This window comes from Heptranchias perlo, chromosome 5, assembly GCF_035084215.1.
Source record: "Heptranchias perlo isolate sHepPer1 chromosome 5, sHepPer1.hap1, whole genome shotgun sequence".
In the NCBI taxonomy this organism is placed as follows: domain Eukaryota; kingdom Metazoa; phylum Chordata; class Chondrichthyes; order Hexanchiformes; family Hexanchidae; genus Heptranchias; species Heptranchias perlo.
In genome coordinates, this window is record NC_090329.1 from 88,455,645 (window position 1) to 88,476,972 (window position 21,328).

The 21,328-nt window shown below is 44.3% G+C and overlaps 1 protein-coding gene across 1 annotated transcript in view; it reads right to left on the reverse strand.

Annotated features, from left to right (window-relative positions):
• Nucleotides 1-6,987: 6,987 nt before the first annotated feature.
• Nucleotides 6,988-21,328, reverse strand: part of faxcb (failed axon connections homolog, metaxin like GST domain containing b) — a 66,774-nt gene continuing 52,433 nt past the window's right edge. The window contains exons 5-6 of the mRNA XM_067983845.1: nucleotides 17,797-17,913; nucleotides 6,988-7,476 (exon numbers count right to left, since the gene is read on the reverse strand). Coding sequence (XP_067839946.1) covers nucleotides 7,178-7,476; nucleotides 17,797-17,913 — 416 coding nt within the window. The 3' untranslated portion in view covers nucleotides 6,988-7,177. The remainder of the gene's footprint in view (nucleotides 7,477-17,796; nucleotides 17,914-21,328) is intronic.

Below are 21,328 nucleotides of genomic sequence, written 5' to 3' on the forward strand. Positions count from 1 at the left end.
CACAGCCTTGGTCCAGAAATGTACAGAAGTCAATGAAAAAACCCACTACTGGCTGGAGTCATACCTGATACACAAGATTTTGGTCATGGTTGTTGGAAACCAATCATCGCAGCCCCAGGACATCTCTGGAGCAGTTTCCTAAGGCTCAGCCCAATTATCTTCATCAATGGCCTTCCCTCTGTGATAAGGTCAGAGGTGCGCTGCTCACTGATGATTTTACAGTGTTCAGCTCTACTCATGACTCCTCTGACAATGAAGTAACCATGCCAGCCTACAGCAGGACTTGACAACATCCAGACTTGGCTGACAGATAGCAGGTAACATGCGTGCAACATAAGTGTCAAGCAATGATCATCTCCAACAAGAAAAGACCAACTAACTCTCCCTGACCTTCAATGGCATCATCATCACTGAGTCCCCACCATCAACATTTTGGGAGTCACCATTAAGCAAAAGCTTAATTGGACCAACCATGGCAATACTAGAGCCACAAGAGCAGTACAGAGACTGGGTACTCACTTCCTGATCCCTCATTGTTTCTCCACCATCCACACATCACTCATCTGGATTGGTGCAGCCACAACAATACTCAAGAAGCTCAACACCATCCAGGAAAAAGCATCCCACTTGATCATCACTTCCTCCAACACCAGCACATGGTGGCTGCAGTATGTAAGATCTACGAGATGCGCTGCAGAAACTCACTGGTGTACTTTTACAGCACGTCCCAGCCCCACTACCTCTACCACCAAGAAGGATAAGAGCAGCAATGTCATGGGAACACCATCACCTGCAAGATCCCCTCCAAATCACATGCCATCCTGACTTGGACAATCTTTCCTCATCATGTGGTCAAACTACTGGAATTCTCTACCTAACACTATCGTGGATGCACCAGCAGCACAAAGACTGCACTGGTTCAAGGAGAAGGCCCACACATCTTTCTCAGGGCAGGGATGGATAATAAATTTAGCCTTGCCAAAATTGCTCACATTCCAAGAACAACAACAAAAACTTGCATTTATATAGTGCCTTTAACATAGTAAAATGTCCCAAGGCACTTCACAGGAGTGTTATCAAACAAAATTTGACACCGAGCCATATAAGGAGATATTGGAGCAGGTGACCAAAAGCTTAGTCAAAGAGTTAGGTTGTAAGGAGAATCCTAAAGGAAGAGAGAGAGAAGAGAGGAAGATAGGCCTAGGGAGGGATTTACAGAGCTTAGGGCCTGGGCAGCTGAAGGCATGGCCACCAATGGTGGAGCAATTAAAATCGGGGATACGCAAAAGGCCAGAATTGAAGGAGTGCAGAAACCTCGGAGAGTTGTAGTGTTGAAGAAGGTTACAGAGATAGGGAGGGGCAAGGCCACGGAAGGATTGTAAACAAGGATGAGGATTTTAAAATCGAGGCGTTACTGGACCGGGAGCCAATGTAGGTCAGCGAGCACAGGGGTGATGGGTGAATGGGACTTGGTGCGAGTTAGGATATGGGCAGTGGAGTATTACATGAGCTCAAGTTTACGGAGGGTGCAAGGTGGGAGGCCAGCCAGGAGACCATTGGAATAGTCAAATCTAGAGGCAACAAACACATGGATGAGGGTTTCGGCAGCAGGTGAGCTGAGGCAAGGTTGGAGACAGGCAATGTTACGGACGTGGAAGTAGCAGCTCTTTATAGGTGATGGAGAGGATATGTGTTCGGAAGCTCAGCTCAGGGTCAAATAGGATGCCAAGGTTTCAAACTCTCTGGATCAGCCTCAGACAGTGGCCAGGGAGAGGGATGGAGTTGATGGCTAGGTAACAGAGTTCGTGGTGGGGACCGAAGACCAGGGCTTCACATGATAATTAGTTGGAGGAAATTTCTGCTCATCCAATACTGGATGTTGGACAAGTAGCGTGACAAATCAGAGGCAGTGGAGGGGTCAAGAGAGGCGGTGGTGAGGTAGAACTGGATGTTGGCAGCGTACTTGTGGAACCTGACGTCGTGTTTTTGGATAATGTCCCCAAGGGTCAGCATGTAGATGAGAAATAGGAGGGGGCCAAGGATAGATCCTGAGGAGACTCCAGAGGTAATGGTGCGGGAGCAGGAAGAGAAGCCATTGTAGGTAATTCTCTGGCTATGACTGGATAGATAGGAATGGAACCAGGCGAGGGCAGTCCCACCCAGCTGGCTGATGGAGGATAGGTGTTGGAGGATGATGGTGTGGTCAACTGTGTCAAAGGCTGCAGACAGGTTGAGAAGGAAGAGGAGGGATAGTTTACCATGGTCACAATCACATAGGATGTCATTTGTGACTTTGATAAGGGCCGTTTCAGTACGGTGGCAGGGGTGGAAACCTGTTTGGTGGGGTTCAAACATGGAGTTGCAGGAAAGATGGGCACGGATTTAGGAAGCGACAACATGTTCAAGGACTTTGTAGAGGAAAGGGAGGTTGGAGATGGGGCGATGATTTACAAGGACAAAGGGGTCAAGGGTGGGTTTTTTTGAGGAAGGGGATATTGATGGCAAATTTGAGGGGAAGGGGACAGTATCAGAGGAGAGGGAACCATTAACAATGTCAGCTAAGTTGGGGGCCAGAAAATGAAGTTGAGTGATCAACAGTTTGGTGGGAATAGGGTCAAGGGAGCAGGAGGAGGGTCTCATGGACAAGATGAGCTTGGAGAGTGCATGATCCCCTCATAGGAGAGAAACTAGAGAAAGATGAGAGCTCAGGAGGGAACCTTAAGCTAAGTTTGCCTCGACAGGCTAGGGGAAGTTAAGGAAATGGCAGCTGAATGGATGGTCTCAGTCCTATAGACAAAGACGTCAATGAGCCCCCAGCACTTGTTGTTGGAGGTGAGGGTTGTGGGGGGCAGGGAAGAGGGGTTTAAATAGACAGTTTGTAGAAGAGAAGCCAAGGGTTATCTTTGCATTCCAGGATGATCCTGGAATAGTGAGCAATTTTGGCAGTGAAGAGCAGGACCCAATGTGCTCCAGCCAGATCTGGCGATGAATGGCTAACCCAGTTGTCCATCATAAACGTTCAAGTCTGCATCCGCTGGACTTAAGGGAGTGGAGATGAGGGCCATACCAGGAGGAAGGACCAGGGTGAGGGAGAGTAACGGTTTTAATGGGGACAAGGACATCAAAGGTGGAGGTGAGGCTGTGTTTGAGTAGATTGGTAGCTACAGAAATGTCGTGGTGAATGGCGGGCCAAAGGCTAGACTGTTGGGAATTTGAAAGTGCCGTTGTAAGTGACTTGGGGGAGAGCTTTTTTCCAGGGGTAGACACAGAATGAAGTGGTCCTGAGAGAGGGAAGGAAGTGAAGAGGGATACAAGAAAGAACAAATAAATAATTTTTTTAATGTTTCAGCATTTATACACAGGTGGCAGGGTAAGATCAGCTATATCTTAGGCACCTAAGATGTAAACACATGCCTCCTTTGATCCTCCACTTCTTCCTCCAGAGCCAGTATATAGAATGACATGCCCAGTCAAATGGGTACTATGGAGGCTTAAGTTCAGTGGCTTTAATTGTTCCCATAAGTGATCTGAGTATTTTACTTTGTGGGAGTTGACTCACACTGTCCTATAGCTGCTTGTACAATAGTATGACTCAGGAGTGTAAAAAATAGTCTGCCCTTGTGACCTAAACCTTATGTTCACATCTTTCACACATGTACTTTCTCTATCTTACAGAAGGCAGACCAAACAAACACTTGGTGAGGCAAGGCTTGATACAAATTGTTAAGCTGCTTTATTTCACAGCAAACATACAGAGCAGCAGTTATGATCAGATTCACTTAGTTCAATCAGTACAACTTATTTTCACATATTGATACAAAATAAGGAATATGCCATGCCTCCCCAATCAGTGGTTGTCTTACTTGACTTAAACAAGATGTCTTCTAACAGTTTCTCCAACATTTCTGACATGATGATCCTGTCTAAAACTTTTGCAGCTCTCTGTTTAAAAGCCTGACAGCCTTTCTGTTTCAAAAAGCCTCTCTGCTTTTTTTCCCTGTCTCTTTTTATCTGCACAGACAGATCAACCACCCATTATATATCTCTCCCAATTTTCATTTCAGCTGATCCAATATCTCCCATTTTACTTGATCGTCCAAAGTCAAAATTACCCCCAATGAGTGTGAGGTGTTCTTCAATGATCTAGACAAGCTAATTAGTTGCTTATTGCTTAGTCTCTAGGTGCCTTTTTTAAACTTGTGAAAATATGTTTTTTTAAACAACGTTAATGTAACACCTATTTTCAAATCATTTTTGTGGAAAAATGGTCAAAAATCCTGAAACATAACACAGACTCTCCTTTAAGAAAAGGACCCAACATAGCTGATTGGGTCTACCACCATTTTATATGGGTGCTTGGTGACTGGAGAGCTGTTCAGGCACTCTGAATGCACAATGGGGCCGTAACTTCATTTGAATAATTTGGGAGGATTTAATGAACGTACCGCACTGAACCACATGTGTTTTCCAGCCCACTGTGCAAAATGGGTACAGCACCAATCTGAGACATGAGCACCTTGTAATCTGCGTCATTCAAACTTACTGCACTGCTGCATTCCCAGCACCAACCACCACATTATTGGCTCTACATTCAAATAAGTGAATGTATTTAAAACTATTTCCTCATCACCAGTCTACTACAAATTGCATTTTGATTGGCAATGCAGTGCTGTTGATCATTTGCTTGTTAATGTTCAGAGCTACAGAGAAAAGAGAGACATGGGTTTGATCTTCAAGGTATGCTCTTGATCTGAGCTGCATCAAGCAGGAAGGGATTAAGAAGAGGCTGTGGTATTTTCCAGCAGAGGAAGGATAATCATAGGGGACAGCGACGCACTTGGCAGCTCTTTATAGGTAACACTGAAGCAGGCTGGACATCTGCCCTCTTGGCACTAAGGTGTCAGGTCAAATGGACAAATGAAAAAAAGTGAAAACTTACAGAAAAAGAAATCTTGCCTAGAAAAGTACCCCAGTGGGTATACTGAGCAGTCAACACCACTAGATTTATAATGATAAACATGTAAAAGATCAATGAGTAATTAATGTTGTTGATGACACTAATATTCTTATACTTCAAGAGCCAATGTTGACTCAAGCACCATTTTACGTACCTTAATTTGTGAAATAATCTCAAGCTCCATGTGACTGTTACAGCAAAAGCCATGGCAAGTGTTATAAACAGCATTGGTATTCAGATGTTATGGGTATTATTTCATAATTCAAACAATGGTCAGATGAAAATGTTTTGAATTAAATTGCTGTAAAAACATTTCTCCTTCCTTTTGAGAAGTATACATATTTGAGCTATTATTACTTGGTCCCATTGGCAACAATTTTGTTATTTCAGCTACTGGTGCAGATGATAAAATGAGCAAACCCCAAGCTAATAAGAAACTGGATGTGGATTCAAACAATGGACAAATGTTATCCTGTTTCTTTCTCTTTCCCCCTTTCCAACACCAAGACACAATAGCCTAGAAATTACTGTAGCCAATGTGTTTATTTGACATTCTTTTGTCTGCTATTTTAGTGAAGCCAGTGACCTGTTTAAAATAAATGGGTTAATGTCTACATTACAAAAGGAGGCAGAGGAATGTCAAACATTCATCCGCTAATATCAGCAACAGTCATTTCTAGTAGAAAAATTGTTTTTCTCCCCAGCCTATACACTATTCTCTAACCAAGAGAGTGCGTATATAGCCTGTTCCCAGGCCTTGGAGGTGCCACCATGAAGTTCACAAGAGTGTCACAGGTTAATCTGGCTCCTCTGTGGCTAACTGTATTGATTTAATCAAAGTGGTGTGCCATAAGGTCACTTATACTTCATCCAGTTTTAAGATGCAAAACAGTTTCTAAAAACTATGTTAGGTCCATGTTGTATTTCGGGCAAGACGTTAAACCAAGGCCCTGTCTGCTCTCTCAGGTGGATGTTAAAGATTCAAAGAAGAGCCGAGAAGCTCCCCCAGTGTCCCGGCCAATATTTATCCTTCAACCAACATCACTAAAAACAATTATCCAGTCATTTATCTCATTGCTCTTTGTGGGACCTTGCAGTGCGCAAATAGGCTGTCGCATTTCACTACATTACAACAGTGACTACACTGTATGTGAAGTGCTCTGGAACATCCTGAGGTCATCAAAGGTGCTATATAAATACAAGTTCTTTTCTTTCTTTCTTTTAACCTCAATTTGACTTGAGTATTTTCTCATCTATAGAATTAAGGATTAAAGCCATTTACAGCAGAGCTAGTAATGCAGTAAGTATATATTAATTGCTCCCAAGTATTTGAATAATTATATTCTAAAACTATACTCTTTCCAGGTCCTGCACTGGAGAGATAATATATAACAAGGAGAACCAAACAGGGTAAGAATGTATGTTTCATGCACACTGTTGAAATTACTATCCACTTCACACACTGGCAGATAGTATAAATGCATACACAGTTTAAATATATAAAATCCCAGAAAACAACTGCTACATAATCTTATTCAATCAATTCATAATTGAGCCTAGTAGATAAGTGCGTAGTTCATTTAAGTACACGACTGCTTCCCATGCACACTTAAAAATGTTGCCTCCTTAAATTGGCATTTATATAGCATGTTCTGTGATATGATGACCTACTTTCACCTTTAACTTACAGCATAAATCTCAGTGTGTTACAGTACATGGCAGAGTCATCCAGTGCCTTGTAACTCAGAGCAGAGACGGTCTTATTTATATTGTGGCAGACCTGTGCTTGGTTTCCATGGACATTATAGTACTTTTAGATGTATATGGTTTTGAATTGACTAAAATTAATGAAGCAGAGTAGCACGTTTCTGCGGCATAGCTATAAAGAATTGCAATGTTAAAACCAGGTACTGTAACATTAGGCACACAAGGCTACATACTGTACTGTGACTATTATGACTGAATGTGTTGTTCTATTAGCTTTACTTAAGCATATACTTCAGTTAAGTACTATACATTTGAGAGGAGTGGACTTTATTGATCTAAAGGAGCTTTTCTGTTTTTGTAACTTGGTACTGGTAATAGTATCACATTGGTCCAAATAACAATACCTGTATTGAGTGATTCCTAGTGATCTCCAGACTAAATCAGTTTACTGTGTAAGGTGCAGAATATACAATTATGTATTTTTCTTCAACCCAAAAGTTTCTTCAGTGTGTTTCATTTGCTCTGTTCGTTATCTGTGTACTCTTCCATTTCCACATCCGAATCGAAGAGCGAGTGACCAGTGTAATCAGTGTCCGGAGTCTGTGAATAGGAAACGCTGTTCTCAGTTACTTCTTCGTCAAATGTTTCTGTGCGAGAATACAAGCTGAAGTCTTGGAGTGGTGTTGGAGTCAAACTGTCTTCACTGGATTCATCTTCATTATCATATGAAGCATCATCACTCTCTTCAATCCATTCAGGCCAGAACTTCCTCTTAATCCTCTCACAATACATGGCAAGATTAACTAGCTCATCTGAAAAAAGTCAGGAAGGATGTACACAAAATTACTCTACATCTCTGAGCATTCTGTCATTCAGAACAGAGAACAGTGTCTCAAAAGGTTTTCAATATTAGATTCTCTAGAATAACTTGATCATCAAGAATGGCAAAGGGAAACCTTTGACTTGGGCTAAAGCAATGGTTGTATTTGCATGAAGTCAATTTATTTGAATCTTATTCACCAAAATAGATCAAATCAATACTCTATTTTGTTTGTATACAGCTAATATTCTGCTGGCTCCAAGCGTTTCACCAGGTTTAGAAATAATGACTATTTCCAGAGATTCCCAAAATGGACCTAAAGAATGCCAGAAACCCCTGATGATTAATTTATGCTAAAATTAAATCTACCCATTTGTTTTCAGAATTTGTTGATCAATTGAAAAACACAAACAGCCATTTTGTGTCAACAAATCTGAACGGTAACAGCTTCCTTGTAGGGTCTTCTTCATTCTTTTGAATGATTTCCATCTACTACACATTGGGAGTAATTTTCAACTTTGCCACCTGTGTGGTAACCTGGCAGAGCCATTCACCCGACCGTTGTAGCACCTGCCCGTTTTTCATTGATTTGAACGGGATGAAAACTGGGCAGGTTTTACAATGGGCTGTGACCCACTCCATAGGTTAAATATTCCCCCTCTATATGAGTAGATCTTACCTTGTGTAGCTCTAGAGAAACCATGGGCCAATTAAGCGTGGCATCGGAATGCCAGCAAGATCTCATCAGATCATGCGCACACTGAGCAAGGAAGCTGACCTCTCTTCAATTTGCACAGTCAATTCATCTAAATCATTTGAACATACTCCCTTTGCACATTTGCACAGGCCCATGCAGCTTAACTGATGTGTGGGTGAGATATCTGCCATGATCCAGCAGGTCCTTAAGAGATGTAATCACTACAGGTGTGCAAAAATTCTTTCAACCCTTAGAAGGGATGAAAATAGTTTTAGATGTTCTGCCTTGGGTCACTGATAGTACTCTCATCTCTAAGTCTGATGGTGGTGGGTTCAAGCTCCATTCCTTGAGCTTATAATCTAGGCTGACACTTCAGTGCAGTACTGAGGGAGTTCTGCACTGTTGGAAGTGCCATCTTTCAGGTGAGATGTTAAACCAAGGCCCCTTCTGCCTTCGCAGGTGGACGTAAAAGATCCCATGGCACTCTTCAAAGAGTTCTCCTGGTGGTCCTGGCCAATATTTATTGCTCAACCAACATCACTAAAAACAAATTATCCAGTCATTTATCTCATTGCTGTTTGTGGCACCTTGCTGAGCATTAGGGTCAACAATACCTACAGGACCTAGGAACAGATGTAGGAGAAGATGGCATGCTCATGTTGATGAGTTTCTAGTATGATGCATGGCAACGGTAAAAAGATAGGATGGATATCATTCCAACAAGACAAATGGCCCAGTGCAGTTGAGGAGAAGAAAATATCAACCAATTGCTACTGCTGTTCTCATGCTGCCACTGGTCTGTCTTCCTCAGGGGCAGATACTGCCCTTCTTCACCCTCCTGTTGGAATGGTGAACTATATGCTGATGCCTCATCAACAGCATCGTTTCACAGCATGCAGCACACCAGCACCATTTTACCATCTTTCAGATATTAGAGTATTCAAAGCACCTGAAGAGCTGGAGCTAAAGGAAAAATCTGCAGGGCTATGGGGAAAGAGCGGGGGAGTGGGACTAATTGGATATCTCTTTCAAAAGAGGAGGCACAGACACGATGGGCTGAATGGCCTCCTTCTGTGCTGTATCATTCTATGATTCTATATTTCAGTTTGAGCATGTCAAAAGTCAACTTGTACTGGTATGTAAGCTGTAAAGAAACATCATTGGGGTCATTTTCAAATTTTCCGCCTGGGCACTAACCTGGAGGAGTGGTTAATCCACCCATTGTAGAACCCACCAGATTTTCATCCGATTGAGTCATGGTTGCAATACATAGGCCAGCTGTTCAGCCATTTTAAACTTTGGAAAAGCACAGTAATTTTGAAATGGCACATGATTATATGAATCGTAGGAAATCTCTGAGACACAGGCATTAATCTGCCAAATACTAAACTGGCGGTCATATACCATCTGCTTATTAAGGGAATGAACGCACATTTAATTTATGTACACCAACACTGCTGGACAATGCCTGGATATCAATGTAAATACAAAACCCTGAGCTCTAACGAATTGCACAAGCCGGCAGTCGCACTGTTGCCTTCGGAATTGCAGGTTCTGCTGTGTGCCCAAGTTAATGTATGGTGAGCATTGCCAAACATCTGCTTGTGGATAGAATGATGGCTCATGTGCTTAGAAGGATATGCTGATAGGGTAAGATGAAGTAGGGTGAGAGGAGGCTCGTGTGGAGCAAAAGCACCGGCATAGACCATTTGGGCCGAATGGCCTGTTTCTGTGCTGTACTGTGATGTCCTATTGGGAATTGAAAGCAACCAGAGGCATAAAAATTGAGAGCTGTCATTTTCCTGACTGATACAGCGAGAGGAGCACCAACTAAAGACTGTCCTTCCAGCTCATTGATCAGGGCTCATTGATCAGGAGGGGATACAGGTCAGTAACCAACTCCCTGAACAGCCTCAACCTTTACACACACTGCGTCTCCTTTATAGGGAGGTAGCATTTTTTTGGGGTAGATGTTCAACTTACTGCCTGGACATAAAGTCAATGAAAATTAAAACCGTGTGCTTTCTGCAATGGGTGGCCGGTTTTACACCTGGGCGGTAAGTTGAGAATCTACCCCTTTGTCTCTCAACACAGTACTGGAGATAGTTAGTGAGGGTGGTTGTGTGTTTTCTATGAGGCCTTGACTCCTGTTCCATCCTCTGTCTCCTACAGGGATACAGGATACCACTTCCTGCAGCTGTAATGTTAACCAGCATGTTCACTTTAAAAAAAAACTTCGCACTTAACAAGAATCTCAGGTTCCATTAACTTTTCTTAAATGAAGTTGGTCAAAAAGTCCTTTTATAATGTCAGGGCCTTAACTGAAATATATTTACTAGCCTGCCAAACCATTTATTATTCCACCCAAAATCTCCAATTAACCAGTACTAATATCACATCAAGGGGAGAAGAGTTACAAATAACTTTATAGCACAAATTTTAAGAAGTATTCTTTTTTTACCTCTGTTCATTTAGTGAAATAAAAGGGAACAAAAATCTTCAGATCACATATTTCTTTTGATTACAATCACGTCCTGTCAATGTAAGTCTATCTGTCTGTAGCCTGCTGCAGGGTTTAAATCATTGGCTTGAAAATGCACAAAATAATGTTAACCATGTGCTTTGGAAATTAAATCATTGATAAAATACATAAAACAAAAATATCTGCACGCCTTATGCAATGATGTGGTTGCTATTAATATTTGTTTGACACTGTGTTCTAAACACCCTTAACTTTAACTGTGATATAGTATTTTTGTAATAGTATTATAGTAATTCCATCACTGTCAGTCAAGTTGTAAGAGGAGACCATAATTCCGAAAGCTCCTTGAAGCACAGGAGCAAATGTGAAGACATTTTGCCCATAGCACCACCTTCTGGACTAGATTCTGGTAGCTGTGACCTAACATTACCACCGGAGGTCACTGTTTTTCAGAACTGTGAAAACCAAAGGCTGAATTTTAATAGTGAACCAGAATTTCTTGAAAACTTACACCGAAACAACAGCGTATATATTGTGTAATGCTGATTTTCAGTAAAAAAAGATTGAGGAAATTCGGTTGTAAGTGACTTATGTCCATTTTTACGTTACACCAGAATTTCCTCGATCTTTTACGCCAATTCCATGAAACCCTCTGCAGCCCATTAACATAGCTCCATTCCCATGCAAAAGTGCAGCTCAAGCAAATTTCCTGAATTTACACATGCTGAACGCCCTGTTAATTTACATCTAGGTGCAACAGGACACAAAGTCATATTTTTCATGTTAATAGTGATGGTTTTTTGAGCAATTCTTTTTTTTATTGCTCCCCACTGAGATCTACCATGTATTTTCTATATCTTTGAATGCATCTTCATGACACCAGAATGATTTACATTAAAAATTTAAAACCTTACACAATTGCATTTTCTCAAATTTGCTGTGCCTAATGTGCATAAATGATGGTTTGTTGACTTCAAACTTTAGGGGCGCTAAATTGCGCTGTGTAGCGCCCGTTGTTTCAGCGCTATACGGCCTCTCCGACATCCAAGATGGCGTCTTGGATGCGCACGCAGGTGTGACGTGCGCCAGACGCCATTATGGTGTAGGAGTTAGTGCATGTGCTAATCCTGAACGCTGGAAACATGTAAAGTAGGGAGAAAATGGCTGCAATCAGTGTGCAACGGTGATTTAAAGTGATACACACCATTTTTGACCTTAACGCTCAACTCAACACACAGTCTTATCCCCAACCATCTAAACGTTCCTTACAGTGCCTGAAGGACCCCCCACCAGCGCTATTTAAAGGAGCCATGCAGGTGTTGCAGGTTAGTTGCTGGATTATTGCTTCTGGCTGCTGGAGGAGTAGGAAGTGATTTTTGAAGCTCCCTATTCTTACTGAGAGTTCCCACACTACTTTTGAGAGTGCTTTGGCAGGTATTGCCTTACGGGTCGGAAAGTTACAACCCTGGTGGAACAACATTCCTGCCAACCATGGGCGGTCTGCTAGGGCTCCCGCTGAGCATTGAGCATGACTGGGAGCATGCAGAGAGGCCACGCATAGCAGGTCAAGCTGCGAGGAGACGGAGGACGAGGAGGCGCAGGGCACTGAGCAGGAGGCCCTACCCAATGAGGGCCTTCCAGGATCAATTCTCTTACTCAACATGACTGAGGAGGATTGCATCCGACTCCTGAGGTTCACCAAGGAAGCCGTCACTGAGATCTGTCAATTGGTGCGGCCACAACTGCAGCCTCAGAGCAGGGCAAGGACAGCATTGCCTGTGGCTGTGAAGGTCACCATGGTGCTGAATTTCTAGGGCAAAAGATCATTTCAGGCCTCTGCTGGCGACATGTGCAACATCTCGCAGTATGCAGTGCACTGCTGCATAAGGGAGGTCACAAACGCATTGTACCAGATGAGGAACAGGTTCATCACCATCCCTCTCAACAGAGACAATCAGAACGAGCGAGCACAGGGGTTCGCCCGCATTGCTGGCTTCCCCATGTTGCAGGGTGCCATTGACTGCACACATATTGCCCTGCGTGCCCCGCACATCAGCTCGGCTGTCTTCATCAACCGAAAGGGCTTCCACTCCCTCACCGTGCAGCTGGTGTGCGACCACATGCATTGATTCATGGAGGTCGATGCCCGCTACCCTGGGAGCAGTCACGACGCCTTCGTCATGTGGCAGTTCAACGTGCCAGCCATCTTCCATCTGACTCGGCAAGTCAAAGGCTGGCTACTGGGCGACAAGGGCTATCCCCTCACGACATTTCTCATGACACCGGTCAGGAACCCACGCACACGTGCACAGCAGGCCTATAATGAGAGCCATACTGCCACACGCAACATCGTGGAGCACACCACAGGCCTCCTGAAACAACGCTTCCGCTGCCTAGACCGGTCTGGAGGAGCCCTGCAGTTCTCCCGAGTGGGTGGGCAGATTCGTGGTGGTCTGCTGCATGCTGCACAACCTCGCCATCATGAGGGACCAGCCTTTGCCACCAATGACTGCAGAAGATCCTGAGCCAGAGGTGGAGGAGGAGGAGGAGGCTGAGGAGCAGGAGGATGAAGAGACTGAGGAGGAGCAGGAGGAGGGGGGTGGAGCTGGAAGAGGAAGTGGAGGAAGACGCAAGGTTGTAGCAGGAACCACACGCCTTGTCTGCAAGGACTGTGCGTGCTCACCTGATCCGTGCCCGCTATCAATAATTGGAACTACATCCCCCAACTCACCAACAGTCCGACATTCCCTACCTTTCCCCTCCCACAAGACAATCAAATCGCCCTCCATCTGATTATACATTGGTGTCCCTCTCAGCTTATTGCATAAATAAAAACCACCGCCAAATGCAAAATCAAACTCTCATTTATGGATTAATAAATTAAATTATGCAAACATAACAGAACTATTTACCCTTGTGTATTCCCTTAGTGCCTGTTGTCCGTGTGCCTTTACCTATCCTAGTGCTCCTACAAGGTGCTTCCCCAGTGGCTGGAGCATGGGTGGTGGAAGGCTGCTGGCCTTCAATGGAGGAATGTCCAGACCGCCTTGGAGGACGACCTCGAGCAGCTCCGGGCCTGGAGGGCCCGGCTTCAGATTGCACCATCTCAGCATGGGCTGCAGCAGTCTGGTCTGGCTGGCCAAGAGGCAACAACAGGGGCACTGGCGGAGTGGCAGGGGTGGGAGCAGGAATGCTGTCATCCTGAGGGAGGGCCGCAGGGCTGATTGCCATGGTGCCACTGTCACTCTTTCGGGGCGGCGCCTCGGCAATACTGTTGATCGGCTGAAGAACGGATTGCTGGAGTGCTGTGACGCCTTGAAAGCCCCGTTCCACAGTGGTCCCCAGAGCCACGATAGCAGCAGTCTGAGCTTCAAATGCAGCAGTCTGAGCTGAAAATGCAGCAGTCAGACCTTGGATGGCAGATGTTTGTGCTGCAATGGATGCTGTGACATCAGTCATCAGACGCTGTATCATGGTGGCTGATGGAGGTGACCACCCGTTCCATGTTGGAAAGGATGGGCTCCAAGTTGGAGCTGGACTCCTCCATGCCCCTTCTCATTGTGCGCAGGCTTTCTGGCAGGCTTTCCAGTGCCCCAAGCATTTGGTGGTGTACGCCCATCAGCCGTCTTCTGTAGCCTGGCCCATCGAAGTGCTCATCTGACTCCTCTGCAGCAGAACTAGTGAGCGACCTCGCCCTGCGGCGAGTTGGCACCTGTGGTATCCACTCCCTCTGCCCCAGCTCCTGCACACTTGTGCTCGGTGTCTCACCACATGCAGATCCCTCCTCTAACTTAACCTCTAAAGGACGCGCAGTGTCAGTCTATGAACTGATGGAAGCAACTGTCAGATTGAGTGACGGTGTGGCTTCAGTGTCCTCCTCCTCCTCCTCCTCCTCCTCGGGTGCCGTCACATGTTCTTGGGTATCTGCAATGACAAATGGAAACAAATGGAGTTGTTGAGTGGGGAGGGGAGCAAGTAAGAGGTGTGTGCTGACAGCATGTACAGCACATGAGTCAGAAAAGATTATGGGAGGAGGGAGATGTGGAAAAGGAGAAGGAGCATTAGATATGCAGAGACTCCCTTCACCGGGACCTCCAGCGCGGCATGTTGTGATGGCTGCAGCGACGGCCCGCCCAATGATCCGCAGCACCGTCTCCTCTAGGGGGGCGAGGACGTGCAGATGTGCCCGTCCAGCCTCAGGTCCCTCCTGCTGGCGGGTGTTATACGCCACCTTCTCCTGCAAGACAGAGGACAGTGTGTCAGTGAGTGTCCTGCAAGGCGTGCGGGTGATGTGCCTGTCATGGTCAAATAGCTGCCAGTTTGTGTGACTTGTGAGTGGTGGTTGTGTAGCCTCCAATTGTGGCACTATGTGTGGGTGAGATGCAGCATTGCGTATGGATGGGCAGTGTTTGTTGGTGGGTGTATGGGTGGGTGACGGGGGGTGCCATGCATGGAGTAGGTAGGATGTACCACTTGACACTTGTATTCACTCACCTTGATCACTCGTGTCAAATCATTAAACTTCTTCCGGCACTGCACCCACGTGCATGGTGCAATGCTCCTAGCATTCACTTCCTGTGCCACAGCCTGCCAATGCCTGCACAGCTGTAGTCTGGAGGGTCTCCAGCCACCCTGCGGGTACATGCTTCCCCTCCTTTGGTCCACACCTTCCACCAGGGCCTCGAGAGCATCGTCGGAGAATCGTGGAGCCCTCTCTCTTGCCAGTGCAGCTACTCGCAATGCCATTCTCCATTCTCCTAGTTGGCTGTGTACCTGCCATTGGAAATGTGCCTGCACCTTTAAGTAGTGCAGGCTGCTGATGACGTGCGCTGTGCACGCCCCATTTCCAACTTCCTCATTCTCCGTGCAGCCCCTCAGCAGCGAGGGCTGCGCTTGCTGCACGGATGTTTCATGTTAAGTAGCAGGCAGCATGAAGTTGGACCCTTCTCCAATTTTTCCCCCTAATTGTCACAGTATCATAGTAGGTACAACACAGGAGGAGGCCAATAGGCCCATCGTGCCTGTGCCAGCTCTTTGAAAGAGCTATCCAATTCCTCTGCTCTTTCCCCATAGCCCTATAAATTTTCTCCCTTCAAATATTTATCCAATTCCCTTTTGAAAATTATTATTGAATCTGCTTCCACCTCCCTTTCAGGCAGTGCATTCTAGATCATTACAACTCGCTGTGTAAAAAAATGTTTCCTCATGTCACCTCTGGTTCTTTTGCCGATCACCTTAAATCTGTGCCCTCTGGTTACCGACCCTTCTGCCACTGGAAACAGTTTCTCTGTCAAAACAGTTCATGATTTTGAACACCTCTATCAAATCTCCCCTTAACCTTCTCTGTTCTAAGGAGAACAACCCCAGCTTCTCCAGTCTCTCCACATAACTGAAGTCCCTCATTCCTGGCACCATTCTAGTAAACCTCCTCTCCATCCTCTCTAAGGCCTTGACATCCTTTCTAAAATGTGGTGCCCACAATTGAACACAATACTCCAGCTGAGGCCGAACCAGTGTTTTATAAAGGTTTAGCTTAACAACTTCGCTTTTGTATTCTATGCTTCTATTAATAAAGCCCAGGATCCATATGCTTTTTTAACAGCCTTTTTCAACTTGTCCTGCCACCTTCGAAGATTTTTGTATATGCACCCCCAATTCTCTCTGTTCCTGCACCCCCTTTACAATTGTACCATTTAGTTTATATTGCCTCTCCTCATTCTTCCTGCCAAAATGCATCACTTCACACTTCTCTGCATTAAATTTCACCTGCCATGTGTCTGCCCATTTCACCAGACTGTCTATGTCCTCCTGAAGTCTGTTACTATCCTCCACATTGTTTACTACATTTCCGAGTTTCGTGTCATCTGCAAAATTGAATTTATACCCTACATACCCAAGTCCAAGTCATTAATATATATCAAAAAGAGCAGTGGTCCAGTACTGACCCCTGAGGAACACCACTGTATACTTCCCTCCAGCCTGAAAAACTGGTATGTCGTGTGTAAAGAGGGAGTGAAAGAAGGAAGATGGTGTAAGTTCAGTGCTTTCGTTGGTCCCCGATTGTTTAAGCTGACTTCCACTTGTTTTACGCCGGTTTGTACATTCCAGTTTATGCTAATGAGATTCTCCATAACTTGCCAGTTACACCATTTCAGGAAATTATATTATATTCTTTGGGTGCTCTGGGATACGTGCTATTCCTCGGTTACATATTTTCAATTCCTGCCATAAACTCTACTGTTTGCTACTTCATCCTCCTCCCCAGCCACTCACTCAGGCTGAACTGCAAAACCCTGTTCGACCCAGAGCTGAGCTTCAAACCTTAGGTTCTATTCATCACCAAGTTGGGTCATTTCTAGCCATTCAGATGCCACAAACCACCAGCATGAAGCTCAAGATTGAATTGCTATCTTTGTCCATAAATTCAGTTCAATTTTATTAAGAGTATTAAGATATAATTGATAACAAACACAGTTATGTTACATCAGAGTTGCTGCCCTTGTATCATTGTACAATGAGTGTTAAATAACAGTGTCAGCATGCCAGAAATAGTTCTGGGTTTGACATGAAGCTAAATAATAAAGCAATCTCACTGGTGCGGTGCAAACTCCAAGTGTATGCTTGCCTTGTGGTGCACGGCTGACATTAGATTAGCATACTAATCATCATGGCCTCATATATTAAAAATTACATAGGAACAAGAGGGACTATACCTGGAGTTTTAGAATACAGATAGTCGGTCACAATATTGCTATTAATGCAATTTCAATGCTTTCAAGCCTCATGACTGACAGAAGGGTGTAATAAGGTAACCTTCAGTACTAACACAGAAATATTATGGAATTAAGGGTTTGGTATATATTACTACAATTAAATAAATACAGCATGATTAAAACAATGTGAAAACATATTTTATATATTCAATAAAGAGCAGCTCAAACAAACAGAATCAAAATTATAAATCCAAAAAAATTAATTTGCCCAAACATAAACCAACTTTTTCTATCTACCAAAAGAAGCCCAAAAACAAATACACCATAGTGTGCAAATTAACTAACTGGAAAATTCCTTACTGAGTGATAACATTAGTTTCAGTTGTGTGGATTTTTCTTACATCCCTGATTACTTCTCACCTCTGATCAGTCTTTCCGGCCTGGTTCCTGGCAGGGTCCACATTGCCTGAGCTAATTGCCCAAATACAGCAGCATCCACTGTGGAAGGTCTTGGGCCCATGATGTACTTCTTATCGCCTGCAAATATCAGGCCAGATCAATTTAGATTTGTTTGTTTTTCCATTGCCTCCCCATTGTTAAAATACCCTCTATGCCATGTATAACTCCCTCATTAGGAGGATAGATAGAGACCTGTTCACAGCCCTTTGCCAACGTCACCCTTGAAGCAGAGCTTGCGAGGTGTATCAGAGCAGTGCAGAATGATTCGCTTTTCAGTATTCTTTCCTTCTATTTTCCCTTCTTTCAGTCTTTTGTCACAAGTTACATTTTTATATGTAAACGCGGACAAAAAGAATACTTCGGCTGGGGGATTTTTTTGCAATTACTATGAGAAAAGTGGAACAGAACATGTTTGATCACTACCCAGTCAATTCTTTACCTCACCCATATCAGAATCTACATATACCATGTACGTATTTCATTAACACGAAACACCCTCATAGCATAACCTACATTTTCACTTATAAAGTTAAATAGTATTAGTGTATAATACTGTACTGTCCATTAGTATCAGCGTGTTGTTCTGTAACGCTAATTTATCATAGTACATTGCCCTATAACAACAGTGTATAACACTATTGCATTGTAATGTAGTATCCAGTAATACCCGAGTAGTACAGTAACAACAACAACTTGCATTTATATAGCGCCTTTAACATAGGAAAACGTTTCAAGGCACTTCACACGAGCTTCATCAAACAAAATCTGACACCGAGCCACACAAGGAGACATTAGGACAGGTGGCCAAAAGCTTGGTCAAAGAGGTAGGTTTTAAGGAACATCTTAAAGGAGGAGAGAGAGGCAGAAAGGATAGGGAGGGAATTCCAGAGCCTTGGGCCTAGGCAGCTGATTAAAATCGGGGATGCGCAAGAGGCAAGAATTGGAGGAGCGCAGAGATCTCGGAGGGTTGTAAAGCTGTAGGTGGTTACAGAGATAGGGAAGGGCGAAGCCATGGAGGGATTTGAAAACAAGGATCAGAATTTTAAAATCGAGGCATTTCCAGACTGGGAGTCAATGTAGGTCAGCAAGCACAGGGGTGATGGGAGCACAGGATTTGGTGCGAGTTAAGATACGGGCAGCAGAGTTTATGGGAGGAGGAAGGTGGGAGGCGGAAGATGGGAGGCCAGCCAGGAGAGCATTGGAATAATTGAGTCTAGAAGTAGCAACGGCATGGATGACGGTTTGAGCAGAAGATAAGCTGAGGCAGGTGCGGAGACGGAATGTTATGGAGTTGGAAGTAGGTGGCCTTGGTGATGGAGCGGATATGTGGTCGGAAGCTTATCTCAGGGTCAAATAGGTCGCCAAGGTTGCGAACGGTCTGGTTCAGCCTCAGACAGTGGCCAGAGAGAGGGATGGAGTCGATGGCTAGGGAACGGAGATTGCGGCGGGGACAAAAGACAATGGATTTGGTCTTCCCAATATTTAGTAGGAGAAAATGTTTTTTTGATTTCAGACAAGCAGTGTGACAAATGACAGACAGTGGAAGGGTCAAGGGAAGTGGTGGTGAGGTAGAGCCGGGTGTCATCAGCATACATGTGGAATCTGATGTTGTGTTTTCAGATGATGTCGCCGAGGGGCAGCATGTAGATGAGAAATAGGAGGGGGCCAAAGATAGATCCTTGGGGGACTCCAGAGGGAGCGGGAAGAGAAGCCATTGCAGGCGATTCTCTGGCTATGACTGGATAGATAAGAATGGAACCATGCGAGGGCAGTCCCACAATCAACTGTGTCAAAGGCTGCAAACAGGTCGAGAAGGATGAGGAGGGATAGTTTACCACAGTCATGCCACATAGGGTTTCATTTGTGACTTTGATAAGGGCAGTGTCAGTGATGTGGCAGGGGCAGAAACCTGATTGGAAGGATTCAAATATGGAGCTGTGGGAAAGAAGGTCACGGATTTGGGAGACAACAACACGTTCAAGGACTTTGGAGAAGAAATGGAGGTTAGAGATGGGGCGATAGTTTGCAAGGACCGAGAGGTCAAGGGTGGATTTTTTGAGGAGTGATGACAGCAGATTTGAAGGGGAGGAGGACAGTACCTGAGGAGAGGCAACCGTTAACAATATCAGCTAACATGGGGGCCCAGGAAGGGAAGTTGGGTGGTCAGCAGTTTGGTGGGAATTAGGATCGAGGGAGCAGGAGTGGGTTTTGGGGTTAAGATGAGCTTGGAGAGGGCATGAGGGGAGATAGGAGCGTTCAGGGCTAGGGCAGGGGGGAACCTTGGGGAATCTATATTCAAGACTGAGATCGACAGATTTTTGGACACTAAGGGAATCAAGGGATATGGGGATAGGGCGAAAAAGTGGCATTGAAGTTGAAGATCAGCCATGATCTTATTGAATGGCGGAGCAGGTCAAGAGACCATATGACTTACTCCTGCTCCTATTTCTAATGTTCTTATAAGTTTGGCTTGGTGAGCTGGGGAAGGGAGGGAAGCGGCAGAGGAAGCTGAACGGCTGATCTCAATCTTAGTGACAAAGAAGTCCAAGAGCTCTTCGCACTAAACTATTATACCATACTTGTCCAGTAGTACTAGAGTATTATAGTGTATTCCTCAGTAATACTATTGTATTATATCACACAGTAATATTAGTACATTGTGGTACATTAACAGTAATAATGCTGTATTATATTGTACTACTCAATGATGCTATTATGTTATGTTATCTTTAGGTTTAACAGAAACAAGCTATTTAAACATAACATTATTGTGACTGGGACTTTTATATTATCCTATATTTTCACTTATTTGAACTTATCACAAATACCTTTCCAAAACTTGGGCCCTGAAGGATACAACCTTCCCTTGTTTCTATGACGTGATAAGAACAATCTGCAGCTACAATATATAAAAAAGCACAGATATTTTGGATGAATATTCATGTATTTTCAGGTTTCAACTTCCTTTATGGAATTCAGAAAGTCAAATTCTGATTTCATCCAGAAAACACAAATGCAGCATTCTAGGGAATTTAGAAGTAAATCATTTGGAAATACAGACACAGACTGCCAGTAAAATACTGGCACAGATATTGATAGGAACATATGGAGACCAGCAGGACACACAGATATTGATAGGAACAGATGGAGACCAGCAGGAGACACAGATATTGATAGGAACAGATAGAGACCAGCAGGAGACACAGATATGGATAGGAACAGATAGAGACCAGCAGGAGACACAGATATGGATAGGAACAGATAGAGACCAGCAGGAGACACAAATTTTAGTCACTTTTATATTACGTTAATACCACGGGCCCCCAACAGCAAGTCCTAGTTAGCCGGCAATATTACCAAAAATAAATGTGTTATAGGTTCATCGCCATTAGAGATCCAGGCTCTGGATTGATCTTATGAATGCGTTCCACATTCAGTGGACATTCTACTCTCTGCTATTTTAGTGAAGGTGTTAACCCATTAATTTTAAATG